Genomic DNA, 20,112 nt, shown 5'->3' with positions numbered 1-20,112 from the left:
GAGTAAAAATTGTTTAAATTGTCTTCTTCTACACTGTACTGAGGAACTATAGTCATGGTAGAACCACTTGCATTGCTGGTTCTTTCTATGACATCTGAAAATGTATTAAAGACGCAAATATTTTACAAGAGGCTGAAGGCAAAACACCCATCACTGCCTATACCATTTATCAGCATGAAATTTACCTCCTGGAAATAGTGTGTGATAATGATCACATTTCCATCAGTGTCTCCACATTTCTATACTCCCTATGACCTTCAGATGACACAACTATATAAGGGTATCTATCCAGATATCTGGAAATCCAGACAGGCAACTTGACAATTTAACCTTCATGTTAGGCTCTTATAGACAGTTGGGGATTCTAACAGATCCCAGAATTTTTCTGAAAATCAGTAGGTTTCCCACGTAGTTCATAACTTTGCAGTTATTAAGCAGCCAAGCCACTGACCTTAAAAAAGAAAGAAAAGGGCTTCCCCGGTGGCGCAGTGGTTGAGAGTCCGCCTGCTGATGCAGGGGACACGGGTTCTTGCTTCGCAACAGGAGAGGCCACAACAGTGAGAGGAGCGCGTACCGCAAAAAAAAAAAAAAAACTGGGCAAATCTCAGTGACTAGCCAGAGCCGGCAAAGTCTAATAGGCCAAAATAATGGTTTTAAATTTCTTTAATTAAAATGTTCTGATTACAGATCACTTTAAAAGATCATCTGGTTTCTCAAAAATTAAGAGATTTTATTTTTTCTTCTTAAATTCTACTACAGAACCACCTTGGTAATATGATAACTGCCACTTTCACCTACTATAACAGCAAACCCTTAAAGGATTCCCCCTTAACAATAAAAACATAAAACTTACTGTAAAGTTCTTAACCAAAGGTAATATCAAGGCATAAAATTTGCCCATATGACATCAAGGAATGGGAAGTAATAAAGACTTCTTTCTAGATAACACCTTCTGAAGAAAAGCAAACCAAAGTTCACAACTTACAAAGTAGGGAAGAAAGTGTTAATTGTATGTATATGCACAGTAGCTGATGTCAAGAATATGTGAATACTCACACCAAAACCATCAAATAAGTGAGAATACAGGTCCACTGGGAAAACAAGACTTATTTAGAATTGGATTTTCTTGGACGATTCTAGGCAGTGGCCAGAGAAAACAGGTTCTTGAGCAGTTCTTCTGCTCCTGAAGCCTGCCCCCCTTCCTTGACCACACATTCAAGGTAATACCCTGCCTACTTCAAAAGGATCTTTAAGTAGCTTAGGCCCAAACACTAGGCAAATAAAGCAATTAGGAATTAAGGAATACAGTTCACCTGGAGGAAGAAACTAATAGGCACTATCAAGAACCTGAACTAAGCAAATGGTATGTGCATAATAAATTTGGCTCTCAGTTTTCTGGAAGCCGAGACTAAGACAGAAACAAGTTGGGTTACACATCATTTGTTTCCTGATGAAAGCTCACAAATTTATCTTCAGAGATAATTTTCCTGGAACTAAACAAGAACAGTTTATCAGGAAGGTTCTTGTGAAAGGACTGTGACCAATATTAGACTCTCCACTTTCAACCACAGCCTTGCTAAAGATAGAAATACAATTCACATGGATGCTTTTAGTGACCCTCCATAACAATCTGCCTGACCTAATAACGCAGAGGTGGGACCTGAAGGAACTGGATGAACGCTCGCGAACCGCGGGCCTCTGCTCTTTAGCACCACTTCTCTCCCCATCCTAGCTCCTCTTGCTGCTCAGGGAATTCTCAGCCTTACTCTAAAGTTGCAAGAAGGCTGGGACTACTTTTGGCCACTTGCTGCTACCACAAGTGTGTTTGAAAAAAAAAAAAAAAGTGTCAGGAAAAGATACCTTAAAAATAATACTACCCATCCAGATCTTGGTTTCTAATACCATTCTCCAATAAAAGGGAACCAGGGCTCCTTGGAGAAATGGCTGACCCCAGGACTGGGACAAGAAATACACAAGATGAGCCTGGGGCATCTTGTAGTGCCAGAAAGTAAAGAAGCGCTGGAAAACAAAACAAGACAAAAAACAACAGGGGTTTGTCAAAGGGACACAGGAGCCAAATGAAAGAGCTCCCGACAGCCAAAGCTGTAACAATTTGAGCAACAAAATACAGCAGTATTGGATTGTAATTCAATATATAAATACCCAGGAATCCATAATAATATAAATGATTAAACAAGCAAACAAACAAACAAGCTGGGAGAGAAGAAAATCTCCCATGCTGAACACTCTCAGCTAACTTATGAGATTTTAGAAAAAGCACCCTCAAGGAGGTCAAGCATACTCCCCACTCAAGTGTGGGCTGCACATAGTGACTTCCAAAGAGCACAGCATAGAAAGGCGGGGGGGAGAGTAACTTTACAGTGGACAAACCTGACAAACACTACCTCTGCCAGATGATCAAGGTCAATATAACAGTGATAATTCATGTTGACAATATGCTCCCTTGGCATGATATGATGAAAATGACCCTTTACCTTTGTGGTCTTCCTCCCCAAAACCCTTAATTCCAGTTTCATCATGAGGAAAACATCAGACAAATCCCAATACAGGGGTATCCTACAAAATACTTGACCAGTACTCCTCAAAACTCAAACGGCTGTCAAAAACAAGGAATATCTGAGAAACTGTCATAATCTAGAGGAGCCCAAAGAAATACGACTAAATTTAATATATCCAGGATGGGATCCTGGGACAGGGAAAAAGGACATTAGGTAAAAACTAAGGGAATCTGAATAAAGTATAGACTTTAGTTAATAATAATGTATAAATACTTGTTCATTGTGACAGACAAAATGTATCATACTAACATAAGATATTAACAATAGGGGAAACTGGCTGTGGGGTATATGGGAACTGTATTATCTTCACTGTTCTTCTGTAAATCTAAAACTGTTCTAAGATAAAAAGCTTATGTAAAAAAATACTATTCAGAAAGATGAAGTCAAACACATACATACACATACATACACACACACACACACGCACACACACACATATACACCTCCAGATTCTCAAGAAATTTATAATCAAAGCCAAGCAAGTAAATAAACATTTTCATATACTTTTTATGTTGTAAATACAAATAGTTAATTTGGACAAGTCTACACCTACCCTTATAAAATGACATACGATCTACGGGGGAGGTGGCAAGTCTGTGTATTTCTAATGTCACAGGTCACACATTGCTTTCATTTGCTGAATCAGCTCCATACCCCACCAGTCCAAGAATATGTTAAAAACCAAAAGCCAAATCCACGTCTTTCTGGGTGTGCTACCATAGCAGCAGAGGTCAATCAGCTTGCAGCTTCAGTGAAACTCTGAAGATGTAATTTCCTTCACACAGGCTCCTACCTGCACTCTGTCTTCCTCAGGTTTATGACCAATCTGGGGTATAATACTGAGTATACAATGTGTACATATTATTTTAAGGCTAACCATAAACCTTGTAACTCCTGAATGACTAACTCAGGAATTCAGAAACAGCCAAGTCCCTTGGAGAAGCTCTATACATTGAACAAAAATGAACCAAAACAGAAACACCTACCCTTTTCTCCTTTTGAGAGATAGTACAGCATAGTAGTTAGGCTGAAGGTTCTAGAGTCAGGCCTCAGGTTGGTGTTCAAATCACAGTTGGGCCACTTACTAGCTGTAAGGCCTTGGATATGTTCCTTAACCTCTCTGTGCCTCATATGTAAAATAAGAACAAGAGTATGTACTTTACAAGGTTATTGTGAAAATTAAATTTAATAAAGGTAAAGTGCCTAGAACAGTGTTTGGCAGCTGGCAAGCACTCAGTAAGTGTAATTATTAGCATCGTTGTTGTTACTGTTAGCATTTTTGCTATTATGGTAACTGCTTGTCAGTGATAACTCAGAACTCCACAAACAATTAGGTCACTAACCACACTTTCAATCTAAAAGTGCTAATAGATGGCAAACTAGATAAAAGTAGTCTGCATCGACTAAACCCAGGGGTGACTAGGGCCTAAATGGTTGGAGACAGGAAAAGACAGACAGGTAAACCTTAAGGAAGCAGCAGTAAGATTTAGAAACTGAAGAGATACAAAATGCCTAACAAAGCAGGTATTCAACGAATCATTTTAGCTGCTAACAGGGGATAGAAAGAAATACCAGATGACTTCAGCAATTCCTGCAAGCGTTTTACCCGATAAGTAATAAACTACATGAAGGACCCAATAACATTAAGTGTGGGGAGAGGAGAAGAGAGGACTGTGGGTGCATATATAATGATCAGGGGTTGTGGGTCTATACGCTTCATTTGGTAATAGTTCACGGTGAATCTTAAACTGTGGGGTCCAATCAGAAAGAACACCAAATCACTGAAGATGCTGTAGTTTTACACTAGAAAAATAGCATCAGAATACTTGCAAGAGACTACCACAAGTACTACACACTAAGAACATGGACGACTCTGTCAGCCCAGAAGCTATATTTAATGGGCAGAAAACAAATTTACTCTGATCTTTCAAACAAGAGCAAGTACCAAGTCTACCAACAGCACCCCTGAAATCAAAGGATCACATCTAGATTTTACCCAGAACAAAGTCAAACTTAGAAAGGCCATAAGCAGCATTTAGCAACACTAAATTCTTTCAAATTTCCAACACAATTCAGCAATGGCAGAGCACAGAGCAGAAGTAGTTTAAGAAGGCTTATAGAAGTACTGAAAACTAGACATGGAAGATTTCCAGGTACTGGTATGATAAAGGATAGATGCTCTCCTCCTGCTTCTATCAGCATTTACGACATTAACTCAACATAGGCAATACGTCATACTTGACTGGGGGGGTGGGAACTGGGGGGTTGTGGGGGTGGGCGGGGGGAGAAAGCTGGAGAAAGAGAGGGAGGAAGGGAGGGGAATGAGAAGGAAAGACCAGTTGCTGCCCTAACAATACTGCTGCGGGGGTGAAGCCAGATCAAATGTTTTTTTTCATACTGTTCCAAAGTTATTTACGGTAAAACCTCCAGCGTGACCCTTTCAGGCACAAACAAAGCCTTGTTCTTTCTTAACAACTAGTCCCTTGATTTCCCACACGTTGTGTTGAACAATGAGGTTGGGGGCACAGAATAAAGCAGATGACATCAAACTCCCTCAAGTCGGAGGCTTGTTTCAGAGCCCGAATTCTGGTCTGTGGCCAGCTGGCTGATTTCACAGAGGGCTCTACTGTCCAGGATGCCAGGCTGCATATGCATTTGGGGGCCATGGCTCAGGATCAACCACCAGTTAGCAATTCACACAAGAAACAACACAGAAGTCACTGCACCTCACTAGATTACCTTTATAAATCTGTTCCCTTTTCCTAGAAACTAGGCTCAGTCTTCAGAAGTCATCATAAAGATATGTATAGCAATTTCAAATTCTAAGCAGCCCCCTTCTCTAGACCAGTTGAAAAGAGAGAAGGCTGGGGACAACTGTTGAACAAGAGAAATTTAAATGAAGTAACAGAGGCAGGTTCAGTCATTTGCCAGTTTGCCAGTGGCCAGGGGCGTGGGCTGTGCCATGGGCTCCAGTTCCCTCCCCTTTTCCCTCTAAGGATCCATAAGGAGACTGTCTATGCATGGCCCTACGGCCAGCAGATAGCTCAGTCTGGCCTCAGAGAGTCCTCCGGAAGGAGCCTGTAACCCCATCTGCACTTGTCCTCATGAGCCGCTCCAACGCCCAGCCCACAGGTGCCCCTGTCCAGAAGGTGGTGGAGAACAGCAGTGGGACCCCACACTTCTCAATGCGTTCCTTCCCAATTGACGACTTTGAGACTGGGAGTCCTCTGGGCAAAGGCAAGTTTGGAAATGTGTACTGGGCTTGGGAGAAGAAAAGCCATATCATCGTGGCGCTCCAAGTCCTCTTCAAGTCTCAGGTACAGAAGGAGGGTGTGGAGCACCAGCTACGCAGGGAGACTGAAATCCAGGCCCAACTGCAGCACCCCAACATCTTGCGTCTCTACAGCTACTTCTATGACTGGCAAGGATCTCCTTGATTCTGGAGTATGCCCTCCCGGTGGGAGCTCTACAAGAACATGCAGAAGAGCTGCACTTTTTTTTTTTTCTTTTGCGGTATGCGGGCCTCTCACTGTTGTGGCCTCTCCCGTTGCGGAGCATAGGCTCCGGACGCGCAGGCTCAGCGGCCATGGCTCACGAGCCCAGCCGCTCCGCGGCATGTGGGATCCTCCCGGACCGGGGCACGAACCCGCGTCTCCTGCATTGGCAGGACTCCCAACCACTGCACCACCAGGGAAGCCCCCAGAGCTGCACTTTTGAGCAGTGTACAGCCACGACCATGGAGGAGCTGGCAGATGCTCTGATATACTGCCACAGGGAGAAGGTGATTCACAGAGACATAAAGCCACAGAATCTGCTCTTGGGGCTCCACGGAGAGCCGAAGGTTGCCGACTTCGGCTGGTCTGTGCACGCCCCCTCCCTAAGGAGGAAGACAATGTGTGGCACTCTGGACTACATGCCCCCAGAGATGACTGAGGGGCGCATGCACAATGAAAAGGTGGATCTGTGGTGCATCAGAGTGTTCTGCTATGAGCTGCTGGTGGGAAACCCCCCCTTCGAGAGTGCTTCCCACAACGAGATGCATCGGTGCATCGTCAAGGTGGACCTGAGGTTCCCCCCTTCCATGCCTGCAGGAGCCCAGGAGCTCATCTACAAGCTGCTCAAGCATAAACCCTCAGAACGCCTACCGCTGGCCCAGGCCTCAGCCCACCTTTGGGTCCGGGCCCACTCTCGGAGGGTGCTGTTTCCCTCTGCCCTTCAGTCTGTCCCCTGAATTGTCCCTGTCATTTTCTCAGTTGTGTCTGTATGTCTGCATATGTGTAGTTAGGAGGAGGGGATCCTGGCCTGTTCCCACATCTATCTTCTACCTCCCCTTTATTTAATAAACGCTGAAGCTTTTTGTACTAAATAAATAAATAAAGTAACATATTGTTTAACTTTTATGGAGAAGGAAACACAGTCAGGTTTTAATTTAAAGCTAGAAATCTGTATATAATACAAAAATAAACTAGATTTTAATATTATTAAATTTTAATGTACCAATTAGCCTTCTGTACTAAACCATCTATTTATTGACCTGTTTCTAACCCACTGGACAACAGTCACATCAAATGTAAATTTGAAAAAGACATATTTTTCCTAACAGAAAAAGATCAGCCCTCAGTACAGACAACAGCAATCATGAGCTGAAGTGTAACTGTTCCAAATAAAATCAATTAAAGCTATAGCATAGGGACTTCCCTGGTGGTGCAGTGGTTAAGAATCCACCTGCCAATACAGGGGACATGGGTTCAATCCCTGGTCCGGGAATATCCCACATGCCACAGAACAACAAAGCCTGTGCACCACAACTACTGAACCTGCGCTCTAGAGCCCACAAGCCACAACTACTGAGCCCGTGTGCCACAACTACTGAAGCCCACGTGCCTAGAGGCCGTGCTCCACAACAAGAGAAGCTACCACAATCAGAAGCCCGCTCGCCGCAACTAAAGAAAGCCCGCGTGCAGCAACAAAGACCCAGTGCAGCCAAAAATAAGTAAATAAATTTATATTTAATAAAAAGCTATAGCATACACACACACAAACACTCTTTTCATACAGCTTTTAGTGTGAAAAAATGTTATAAGCCAATGGTTTCCCAACTGCCAAGATCCTTCTTGATAATTTTTATGCTTAAATTGTGATAAGCGTACGACTCAAGGCTGAACTCTCCAAATGATCTTGTTTGGCTTTCTCATCTGTAAGCTAGTTGGGAAACACAGGGACCATAACTGAGTGTAATATCCAAATAAAAGATAATCTCATTTAGCAAAATGAATTATTAATAGCAACAGCACTCTTGAAGAATGACAATGAAAATAAACCTTAGACCAATAAGATTATTTGGAAGAGGTTAAAAAAAGTATAAGTGATCTAAATTACCAGTAGGCTTTTCTTTCCTTTCCAGTGATGATTATGACATCTCCTCACAATTGCTTTCTCTCTTTCTGTATTTCCAAAACATAAATCACCCTTAGGCAATAACTAACTCATCTCATCCCCTAAAATTAATTCATCCTCCAATTTTCACCATTAACAAGCATTCTAAATAATAAATGGTACTGGAATCTATTAAATTATTATGGTATCATCTAGTCTTTATGAAAATGTGGTTTTCAATTCACAGATTCTGAGTCCCTACAACGGGCTTTTATTATGGACCTGAAGTAATGAGGAAACTACATTCACTATGAATGATGAGTTGGTACTTCCTGCTTCAATTCTGTGCAGCAGTCTTTAAATCTGAAACTATTTAGCCTGGTTTAGCCTCATTTTATGAAATGAGTAGGGAAGGGATAACCTCAATTGGAAATCTTAACACAAAACACATCCCAACATGGGCCTGAAGGAGAAATCTTTGCGGAAAGAGTCCCACCCATCATTTCAATCCATTTCTCTCTCTATTCAGAAAGGCCTTCGCTGGCCACTCAAATACTTTACGCCATTAATCACGCCTTACCACCTACTGCTTGATTTTTCATTATAGTACTTATCACTACCTGACATTGTGTGTATTTTTTTTAACTTGTATTTTGTCTTTGTTCTCCACTAGAGCTCAAGGACCTTGTCTGCAATTCATTGCTATAACCCCAGCTATGTATGGCATATACTAAGTATTAAATAAATATTTATTGAATGAATGCGAGAATCACAAAAACTCAGAATTCCTCTCATTAAAATATTCTTTATCTGGTCACTGCAATGACATAGGGTGGGGGAGTCAGATAAGCAATTCAATTTTCATTCACTAGACAGGAAAGAAGAGTACCAACATCTATGGCCCACCACAATGGGCCCTGAACAATTAAAGAAACCACCTCCATTAGCCCTTCTAACAATTCTATGAAGTCTATCATCCCCATCTTACATATAAGAGACCCAAAGAGAAAGGTTAAGTAATTCCCCTAAGACCATACACCCTTTAAATGGTGGAGCTGATGGGATCTGAACCCAAATCTGTCTGACTCCAGATGCAGGGTCAATAAGACTAAGATATTTAACTCAGTTGTACAACAATGCCTACGTAGTATATTAAACCGAAGACACAAAGATGAATAAGACAGCAAGGAGTTCACAAAGTAAGCTGTGACAAACAGGATGTAATGGAAGCACACAAGAGGGGTGTACAGGCAAAGACTGGTCCAGGTTAAGAGAACACTGTGTTCAAAGAACTGCAAGGTATTCAGAACAGCTAGAGGCAGGAGGAGAGAGGTGAAGAGGAAGGAAGAGGTAAAGATCAGAGATGAGGCTAGGACAGTGTCAATTCATTTGTTCATTCATTCCTTAAGTTGAAGTCCTACTATGTACCAGGCACTGTATTAGACACAGGCATTTCAGTGATGATTGAGACACAGCCTCTGCTCAAGGAGCTTAAAGTCTACCTGAGGAGATGGGTAAATACAAAACTACAACACAGTGTGATACATGATAACACTGATGTATTCACTGGACATTAAGGTGCTCCTTGATAGGAAGATGATGAACGAGACAGGTCTATCAAGGCACTACACTCACAAAGATCCTTCTAAGAGAGACTGCCTCAATTAGAGCAATAACTAAATGCCAAGCCCAGTTGGCCAAGTTTTGCACTTCAGAAAGTGTCCAGTTCTCCAAACCTCAACCCAAACCACAGCTGCTTAAACCAGGGGTGGATATATGACCAAAGAGAAGATAAGCAACAGGCTGTTCAGAGACTTAGATATAAAAAAGGAGCTGAACCAATGAGATCCTTGCACTCTGGAGTCACACCTCAGAAGCTGAAATGATGCATAGAGAGAATCCTTGAGGCAGAGTCTGGGCCACGAGTGGTCAAAATTTAAGACAAAGCAGAACTAAGTGGACAGAGGCTATGAAAAAGTTGCAAACTATGCTAAGGAGTGGGATCAAACCACAGATAGGTCTGTGGCCTGCACAATATATTAAACTGTTAAAAATGACACCCAACTTAACGGTCTCTAAAATACCATTTCTCACAAAAAGGGACCACAACTTCTTGGAGGAATAGCTGCATCCAGGTCAGGGGTTTGACATACAAAAGATGAGCCTTCGGCACCTAGTTGTTCCACACAACAGGGCAGCTATCAAAGTCTAATAGGATTGTGTCAAAAGGATACAGGAGCCGAAGAGACAAGTGAGCATAGAGAACGAATGCAAATGACTGAAACAGTGACTCCAAAAATTGAAATAAACAACAATAAAAAATGATCTCAGTATAATACTTAAAACAACCTTCTTCAGACTACACTGGAAATGACACGGGCAACTTCCTTACTCTGAAAACTGTCAATAAGAAGGAATAAACTCTGCACTTACCCCGACTTTCCTTCCTGAATTATAAATTTTAGGGTAACCAAATGGCCTCAAGTGATGAATTCTTTAATAATTCCAGCTAATAAATATGAAAGGAACAACAATTAGAAAATCATCATTTCACAACCTTAATGAAACAAGTAATTTACATAAGTCATCAATGGCTTCCTAAGTGAAAGATTAATTGGAAGTTTTACATTGGAGGCTTCGGGCTGTTACCATCTTGGTAGGCAGGATAATGTCCCCACCCCCCAGGCAATGTCCATAGCCTAATTTCCAGACCTGTGAATATGTTACCTTACGTGGCAAAAGGGGTTTTGCAGATGTGGATTAAATTAAGGGTCATTATAAGGGAAAGAGGGAAGCAGCAGAGTCAGAGTAGATGAGATGATGGAAGCTGAGGAGGGAGACAGGTTTGGGTGGGAGAAAGGAAGAGAAAGTTTTGGAGATACTATGCTGCTGGCTTTCAAGACGGAGGAAGGGGTCACCAGCCAAAGAATGCAGGTGGTCTCTAGAAGTTGGAAAAGGCAAGTAAATGGATTCTCCCCTAGAACCTTCAGAAGGAACACAGTCCTGCTGACACCTTGATTTTAGGACTTCTGACCTCTAGAACTGTAAGATAAATGTGTGTTGTGAGCCACTAAGTTCATGGTAATTTGTTATAGCAGCAGTTGGACACTAATACACCCAACTGAACCCACTGATCTATCTTCGCAGCACTAAGGGGCACAAAAAGTACTGTGTGCTCTGCCGTGATGCCACATGAGGTACACAATACCACCCTTAAAGTAACCTCACCAAAAGATAAACCTGAATCTAGTTACATCTTTACAGCTGATTCCTTTTACAAGAAATATGGGGGAAAGAACTCGTTAAATGACACCTCAAGGAAGCAGAGACAAATCCAAAATGTAGGACGTGATTTAAGGACCTCTGACTCCAACAATACAATTTCAAGCATATAAAAAAGGCGGGGGCGGGGAGGGAGAGTGGACTGCTATAGATTAAAGAGACTTGAGTGATACAACAAATTAATTTTAAATAGATATTTTTGAGACAAGTGGAGAAATTTGAATATGAATTGGGTATTATTAGATGGTATTATGGAATTATTGTTACCTTTGCGAGGTATATTATAGTCACATAACATTGTGATTAAGTTCATAATTTTTAAGAGATTCATCCTGAAGTATGAAGGACTGAAATACCAGATATCTAGGATTTACTTTAAAACAGTTCAGCATAAAATGAGAAGGGAGAAATAGTTAAGATGAAACAAGTGTGACAAAAACCTGATAACTGTTGAATCTGGGTAATGTGTACACACTGGACTGACTGCACTCTTCTCTATAAAACTGAAAATAAACAAATGCCAAAATTGATTTGAATTAGTTGGTGACATTTTAAAATCAGGAGCTTTCACATAAAAATCTGGATTTCTGACTTCATTTGAAAAATCAGATGTGGCAACAGGCCCTCATCAAGAGATGAGTACTGGCTACTTCAAACTGACAGTTTCCACTACTCCCAATTATCTCCCATTTAACATCACCACTGTTTTTCTTATAGCTGGCCCAATTCATTCATTTACATCACCTACTTGGCGTTTAGGTTAAGGACCCCAGGAGTAGTCCGATTAAGCTGGCTAGTGGCAAGAGAACAGAGCAGACATGGGGAGAGCAACTGTGTGATGGTAAAATGCTAGTGCGTAGATGCAGAGTCCTGCTGTCAAGGTCCCTTCAGCAGCCTTGGATACAGATGTAATTCCCATAAGACTATGCTACACTATATGCTTTCTGTATTCAGTGCTTACTAGAAGCAAGGCAGTATGCCTGACATTCTGAAAAATACAAACATGAAAATAATTCCTGCCCTCAGGATACTAACAGTCTAATGAGGAAGACAAGATATAAATATAAGTAATTACAATATATGATGAAAATAAGTGAGTTTAGGGTACCGTTCAGGGAGGTTCATATGTAAAATGCAAAGTGAGGAGTGACAAAGCATACAAAGCTTCAGGAACAGGTCATGAAGAACGCTACAGAGTACGCTGGGAAATTTACATTTTACCAGATGAAGAATAGTCAGCCACGGGAGGGTTTTAAAACATAAGTACAAATCAGAGGGGGCAACACTAAAGATGAGAGTAAACTCTCATTGCTCAAATTCTCTGATTCTATGCACTACACATCCTTTGAAGAGCCAGAAGCACGACCCCCAAAATGTTGTATCTAAGCATATAAAATTATGCCATCATCTCTTTCTTGGCCAAAGGTGTTTGGTATCTGAAGAGAATAACAAAAGGCTGGCTCATGGTGCAACAGCACTGAAAATAGTTTGTATCTCTCAAATAAAGTTTATATAAACTGCATCTGTTACCACTACTGGGTTCCAATACCTTAAAAATAAACTATGGTCTTATTATACCTGAAGCTCTATTAAAATGTAAAAATGTTTCTTCCTGTTTAGTTCAAGACCCATTCTGTTAAAAACAAAAACCACGTGCTTATAGTGAATGAATAAAATTACCTAAAATACAATCGAATCTTGACACATATCAAATTATATTAACGTTTCAAAGATCAGGCCCGGTCATCCTAAATGTAATATGGGACCAAACGGCACTATAGTAGTAGTTGTCACCATCCAAGAATATCACTGAAATTTACTGAAAACTTGGCCAAGTCCAGACTCTGGGGTACCAAAAAGGAAAGGACTAGAGACTGAAACCGTTTTGTGACCAGTAATCGACTTTAATCAATCACAGGAATTACAAATAAAAAACAAAAAGAGAATAAGATTGCAGCACTTTTCTGTCACCTTACTTAACTCCCAAACTAAGAATCAATTCCAGCTCTGACACCAATATGTTCTATTACCTCTATGAGCCTCAGTCTCCTCGTGTGTAAAATGAGGCTAACAGTATCTACTTCGTAGGGTAGTGTATGAACTAAATGGTAATATGTGTACAGTAGCACAGGACCTGACACACAGCTGATGCTCAAGAAATAACAGCTTTTTGTTATTCGCAGTAAGCTTCAGTGCTTCCGTCGTTTTCCTGCAGGCATCCATGTGTCTTAAGATGCCGGTCCCTACACATAATCAGCATCCAAAGACTTCTTTGGAGACCCTAGTTACAGTTCAAGGTACCTAAGACCAAAACAGGTATAGGACCGTGACAAGGACCCAAAGTCAAGGCCGTCGCCGCTCAGCTGTCACCACATCCGCCAAGGCCGGGCGGCCCTTCAATGGGCTCCCAGCTTTGGCGCCCAGCCCCGCCCCGCGACAGCCAACAAGCGGGGTGAGGGGGCGGTCTCGACAGCTCGCCCTTTAGCGCTCCGGGAGGCCAGACCGCGCTCCGGGAGGCCAGACCGCCCTCCAGGCCTCCGCCCGCCGGACTCTCGGGTCCTCAGCTACTCGCCGACGCCTTCAGTCTTCTCTCCCCGCCCCACCCAGTACCTCACCTTAAGATGGGTGCGTAGGCCGCCGGCGCCCCCAGACTGGTCGGTGATCTCGTACGCGCCCGTCACCAGCAGGTCCTTGTGGATCTCTTCGCGGAGGCACTTGCGGGAGTTAACAGGCAGATGGAAGGAGATGGCGAGGACCGAGGTGGGGCCAAGCAGGAGTAAAAGCAGCAACGCTAACGGGCAAGGGCCACGCTGGGCCTGTGGGCCAGAGAAACCAGACATCGTGCCGGAGACTGTTCACCACCCTGGGCCTCTATCGCGCCGGAACCGGGAGGGATCACGTAGCTCACCTCTGACCTTCTAATGCCGCCGGCGCCATTTTGGAGGCTGGCAAATAGATGAAAAATGTATAGTGAATCTTTTTAAAGGGAAGAAGGCGTATGATACCATGTAATGCCTTCAAATTAAAGTGGTTAAATGAGGTTTTCTAGAAGCTTCCGGAAAAAGTTTCATTTTTTTAAGCTCTGTGACCGCCCAGTCGACCATAGCAAGTACGGGCAGCCCAGGAAGCAATTCTCCTTGAACATCCGGAAGTAGCGCCCGCGAGTTTTAAGGTCGGTGATACCATAGCAACCAAGCCCCAATAGGAAACAGCCACAAAGCCCATCGCTGGGCCCGCCCACCAACCTCCCAGGCGCACCGGACGTGGGGCAGAGGGTGCGTTGTCCCAGCGCTTTGGTGACATCTGGGACATTGAGCACTTGAGAGGAAGACTTCGAGAGGCTGAGAAAAGATTCTAATTTGGCTATTAGGCGAGCGGGGGCCAGAACCTCAGAGAAGGGGTAGAGGTCACCTGGTGAATGTGAGCTGGAGGTGTCCAGTTCATGCTCCTGAGCCGGGTATTTGGGCTGGAATAACTGATTTCTTTTCTTTTTTTAAAAATAAATTTATTTATTTATTTTTGGCTGTGTTGGGTCGTCGTTTCTGTGCGAGGGCTTTCTCTAGTTGCGGCGAGCGGGGGCCACTATTCATCGCGGTGCGCGGGCCTTTCACTGTCTCGGCCTCTCGTTGCGGAGCACAGGCTCCAGACGCGCAGGCTCAGTAGTTGTGGCTCACGGGCCCAGTTGCTCCGCGGCATGTGGGATCTTCCCAGACCAGGGCTCGAACCAGACCAGGGTTCCCTGCATTGGCAGGCAGGTTCTCAACCACTGCGCCACCAGGGAAGTCCCCCTGGAATAACTGATTTCTGAATGTGCATCTTAGTTAGCAAACATTGAGCACCTACTCTGCTAGGTACTATTCAAGCTAAATTTGGATTCTGTATTTAAATTGAATAAAACCTTGTTTTAGCCCACTGTGGGAGATGAACCTAATGCAGTTTACCAGATAAGCGTTATGCAGGGAAAGCAAGTATTGGTGTGTTTTAAATGTTTAAATTACTTTAGGGATCAAATTGACTAGTCTATAGTAAGAAAATTTACATGGTAATCATTCATGCTTTCATTTAACACATATTTATTGACTACCTACTGTGTGCCAGACACTATAGCATGCATGCATACCGACATGTTTATTGATTTAACAAACCATTATGGGGATGCTATCAAATATTCAGGGCTGAAGAAAATAGGAAGCTAAAAAAGGAGTACTCCACAGCCTATGTTTAGAATTATCTACTTTGATTCATGTTTATTGAGCATCTACAGAAATACCCAGAAGATGGACTGTCTGTTCTTAGTAAATTAAATAATTGTTCTGTATTTATAACTTCTTTCAGTCTTTTCCTGGAACTGAAGTCCCACAAACAAAACAAGAACAAACATAAAGGAGCTGTAAAGCATTTTAAAATTTGACAAATGTCATATAATAATTACCTTATGAGGTGTCTACTTACGAACATTTAGTTTGATTATTTTATCCCTGATCTAAGATATGATTGTTCATCTACTCACTACATCCTGATAATCTGCACTGGCCTTTTCCCTGCCAGTGCAGGGAATCAGAACCAAGCCGTTATCTAATTCATTGTTTACTCTCAGTCCTGAGGCTCTGCTGACCATCAGCAAGAGATCTGCAACCCATAAAATACCTGTGTGTGTGTTTTCTTTAAATTTCTTACATTTAAATAATAGCTTATATGTTTTAAAATATTTTCACAAATATTAATGATCTCATTTGGCATTTTCAAAACCCATGGGACATAGGCTGGGGAAATCTGTTGATTTTACAGATGAGGAAACTGAGGTTCTGAGAGGCCAGAGAAATTTTGTACCCAAAGTCCCATAGTTTAAAAGTGACAGAGTCAGTCTGAGGGCCTGAACCATCTTCAGAAAGGTGCTATTACATATTATTTTACAGATGAAGAAACTGAGACTTAGGGAAATTGAGTTACTTTCCGCAGTCACAGCTCTTAAGTCCTTTCCTGTTCTATATTCTCGCTTATCCTGGCCCCCAGCTCTTTCCTGTCCCCCATTCCCTCCTTTATATTTTTCTCCTTCGTACTCATCACTATCTAGTTTCTGCATACATTTTACTTATTTATCACACTTATTGATCTGTCTCCCTAACTAGGATATCTGTTTTGTCAGGGGCAGGAATTTTTGTCTATTTTATTCATTGCTTTATTTCCTGAATCTAAAATAGTGCCTGGCACTTAGAAGGCACAATAAATAATGGTTCAATGAATGCAAGATTAATTCCTTAGCTCCTAGCAGAAGGTCTAACAGCAAATTTCTTCCATTATTCCTTAGCTGTTTTCAAACAAATTTATTTAATCCATAATGTATCCAAAATGTAGGTACTAATTCAGTTTCACCAACAATGAGCATTTTTTTTTAAATAAATTTTTTTATTTTCTTACTTTTGGCTGCGTAGAGTCTTCATTGCTGCGTGCGGGCTTTCTCGAGCTGCGGCGAGTGGAGGCTACTCTTCATTGCCATGCACGGGCTTCTTGTTGCGGTGGCTTCTCTTTGTTATGGAGCAAGGGCTGTAGGCACACGCGCTTCAGTAGTTGCAGCATGTGGGCTCAGTAGTTGTGGCTTGTGGGCTCTAGAGTGCAGGCTCAGTAGTTGTGGCACACGGGCTTAGTTGTGGGATCTTCCCGGACTAGGGCTAGAACCTGTGTCCCCTGCATTGGCAGGCAGATTCTTAACCACTGCGCCACCAGGAAAGTCCTCATATCTTTTTTTTTTTAATTGAAAAAATGTGATCTTGTTTCCATATAAGGACAGAGGAAAAAAAAATCTACCCTCTGTGCTGTGTAACTAGAGGGCAGAGTAGATATTCCTAGGGAACTAGAATTTTTGAACTCTGCATCAGCATTAAACAAGGTACCATTTTACATCTGTTTGGGGAAAAGGCCTCATTCTGAATTGGAGAGCAAATGGAAAGTGTCCCTCAACTAGAGAAACTGTTTTTTCCTGGCCTAACAGTCCTCTGCCATCTCATCATCCTGAAACTTCCCCAGCCAGTCTCACCTAAGATTCCTGAACCCCCACCCCCCCACCCCCCAGACTGTGGACGTGAAGAGATGTCACTAGGACACACCCTCCACCCAGTCTATCCTTAAGCCACAAGTTTCGCAAACTTTTGTTTGTATGAGAGGGAGTTTGTTTAAAACACACCTCACTCCAGACAGTGAATCAGAAGCTCTTATTAAAAATCTGCATTTGTAATAACCTTGCTGGGCAATTCTGTGGTTGGAAGTCCCTGGAAGAGCTATGGCCCTTTGATGCCTCCTTTAACCAGCCTAATCCTCTGGTGTGGCTTGAGGATCCCCAGCTCCAACGCAAAAGCTGTCAAGGATTCCTAACTCCAGTGCCCCCGTCCATTCGTTGGTACAGTCCCACTCACAGGGTGTATTTAAATAACTAAAACAAGATGCATTCTGTGAAGAGGCAAAAGACCCTTTTGGAAAACAATTTGTCATGTGTCATACTCTTTGACCCAGAGAGTGATTCCAAGGACCTTTTCTATGGGTCCTCTAAGTTCTAGAGTCCCCCAGGAGCTGGTTCTGGAACCTCTGCACTGCACTCTGTGTGATCTCATCCAGTCCATGACTTTAAATGCATCCATAGACCGATAACTCCCAAATGTGAATATCCAGCCCTGACCTCTCCCCTAAACTCCAGAGTCTATATCAGGCTCCCTACTTGACATCTCCACTTGAATGACTAATAGGCAACTCATACTTAACTCTTGATATCCCCTCTCCCCCTATTCCCAAATCTGCTGCTTCCCCATCTTAGTAAATGACACCACTTTCTACTACTTCACTGAGGCCATCCTTGTTTCCTCTTTCTCTTAACCCTACCCCACACAGAGCAGTTCATCAGCAAGTCCTACCAGTTCTGTGTCCTAAATATATGCTGATCAGTTTCTACTTCTCTCTAAGCTAGGGGTCGGCATACTACTGCCCAGCTGGTCAGGCCTAATCCAGCAGGCAACCTCCTGTTTTTGTATCACCCAAGAGCCAAGAATGGTTTCTACATTTGCAGAGGGTTGTTAAAAAAGAAGGAGGAGGGGCTTCCCTGGTGGCGCAGTGGTTGAGGGTCCACCTGCTGATGCAGGGGACACAGGTTCGTGTCCCGGTCCGGGAAGATCCCGCATGCCGCGGAGCGGCTGGGCCCGTGAGTCATGGCCACTGAGCCTGCGCGTCTGGAGCTTGTGCTCCGCAACGGGAGAGACCACAACAGTGAGAGGCCCGCGTACCGCAAAAAAAAAAAAAAAGGAGGAGGATCAGGAGAGTGAGGAAGAGAAACAGAATGTGTGCAAGAGAGCTTAACATATGTACCATCTGACCCTTTACAGAAACGTTTCTTCTCTCACCTAGATAAGACAACAGCCTCCCTACTTACTGTTGTCTCTGTTTCCATTCTTGCACCACTATAATCATGTTCCTTAATACACCTCAAGTGATTTTCTTTAAAAAATATAAATCAGGCCAATCAGAATAAAGCTCAAATACCTTTCCACAGCCCCAAAGCCACTGCAGTCGGGCTCCTGCCTACCTCTCTAATCTCATCTTACCCAGTGATCACTTCTTCCTACCACCCACCCATTCACTCTCCTACAGTCACCTGGCCTTCCAAACAATGTAAGCTCCTACCTGCATCGGGCCTTCGCACTTAATGCCTACCTGGAACTCTCTTCTCCACATCTTGTCCCATGGATTCTGGGCTCTGCAAACTGCTTCTGCTGTTCAGGTCCCAATTCCAATGTCACCTCCCACCTTACATAAGTAACCCTGTCCCCAGGTTACTTTCTATCACATGATCTGGTGTTATTATCTATATAGCACTTGTGACTATTTGAGAGTATCTTGTCCTTCTTTTCTTTTTCTCTCTTTCTCCCTTTCTTTCTTTCTTTCTTTCTTTCTTTCTTTTTTCTTTCTTTCTTTCTTTCTTTTTTCTTTCTTTCTTTCTTTCTTTCTTTCTTTCTTTCTTTCTTTCTCTCTCTCTCTTTCTTTTCTTTCTTTCTTTCTTTCCTCCTTTCTTTCTTTCTTTCTTTTTCGTTTATTATCACCCAACCCGAATGGAACTTAAGCTCTAAGAGAGCAAGGTCTTTGCTTTGTTCCCTGAGGCCAGGCACAATGTCCTGTACACACTGGGTGGTCAACAAATATTTGCTGAATGAAATACTGCAACATAATATAAAGCACTTAGCACATTGACATAGAGCAGTTGCTCCATAAATGCTAGTTCCTCTATCTAGTACTTTAATTGTCATTTTTTCATCTGGAGAAGCTGAGGTCCAAAGCTGTTTAGTGACTTGCTTCAAGCCATATGATGAGTCAGTGTTAGAGCTGAGAATAGAAATGAGAGCTCCTAACTGCAGACCGGTTTTCAGACATAATTACATTTGATAAAACATGATCTTTGTTATTTAGTTCCCACTCTACTAAGAAGTTTTAGATTCTTCTGGATTCTCTTTTTCTACCCTCACTTATATTCAAAATACAACTTTTGTGGGGTTTAAGTAAACTTAAGTCTTTCAGAAAATCCATAAAGATGTTAATAGTTAATGCAAAACTTGTAGCATCAATTAGCGTCTCCCCTCAATTCACTTTGCTTGAAAAAACAAGATTTATCTTCCTCTCCAGATTCCCATGATGCTGAATTTTTATCTTCCTAGTAGGAAGCATGACCTCCTCACCAACCCTCCATCACAATTAATGCCCTTCATCAGTGTTGTCTCTAGAACATTGTCGAGTTAAACTATCAGGACCCAGCCTTTAAGTTACAGCCTGTAAATCCTTATTGCCAGGATCAAAGTTCTTCTAGTGATATATATGAGCTGAGAACATTAAGTCTGGATTT

At 42.5% G+C, this 20,112-nt stretch overlaps 1 protein-coding gene and 1 pseudogene across 1 annotated transcript in view; one reads left to right on the top strand and one right to left on the bottom strand.

Annotated features, from left to right (window-relative positions):
- Positions 1–14,370, bottom strand: part of TMED10 (transmembrane p24 trafficking protein 10) — a 45,002-nt gene extending 30,632 nt beyond the window's left edge. The window contains exon 1 of the mRNA XM_067730017.1: positions 13,853–14,370. Within this exon, the coding sequence (XP_067586118.1) occupies positions 13,853–14,077 (225 nt within the window). The 5' untranslated portion in view covers positions 14,078–14,370. The remainder of the gene's footprint in view (positions 1–13,852) is intronic.
- Positions 6,316–6,876, top strand: LOC137220496 (aurora kinase B pseudogene; annotated as a pseudogene).
- Positions 14,371–20,112: the final 5,742 nt, after the last annotated feature.

The sequence above is a fragment of the Pseudorca crassidens genome, chromosome 1 (assembly GCF_039906515.1).
Source record: "Pseudorca crassidens isolate mPseCra1 chromosome 1, mPseCra1.hap1, whole genome shotgun sequence".
NCBI lineage: Eukaryota > Metazoa > Chordata > Mammalia > Artiodactyla > Delphinidae > Pseudorca > Pseudorca crassidens.
The sequence above is the reverse complement of the archived record's forward strand: the minus strand, read 5'-3'. Positions and strand labels throughout refer to the sequence as shown.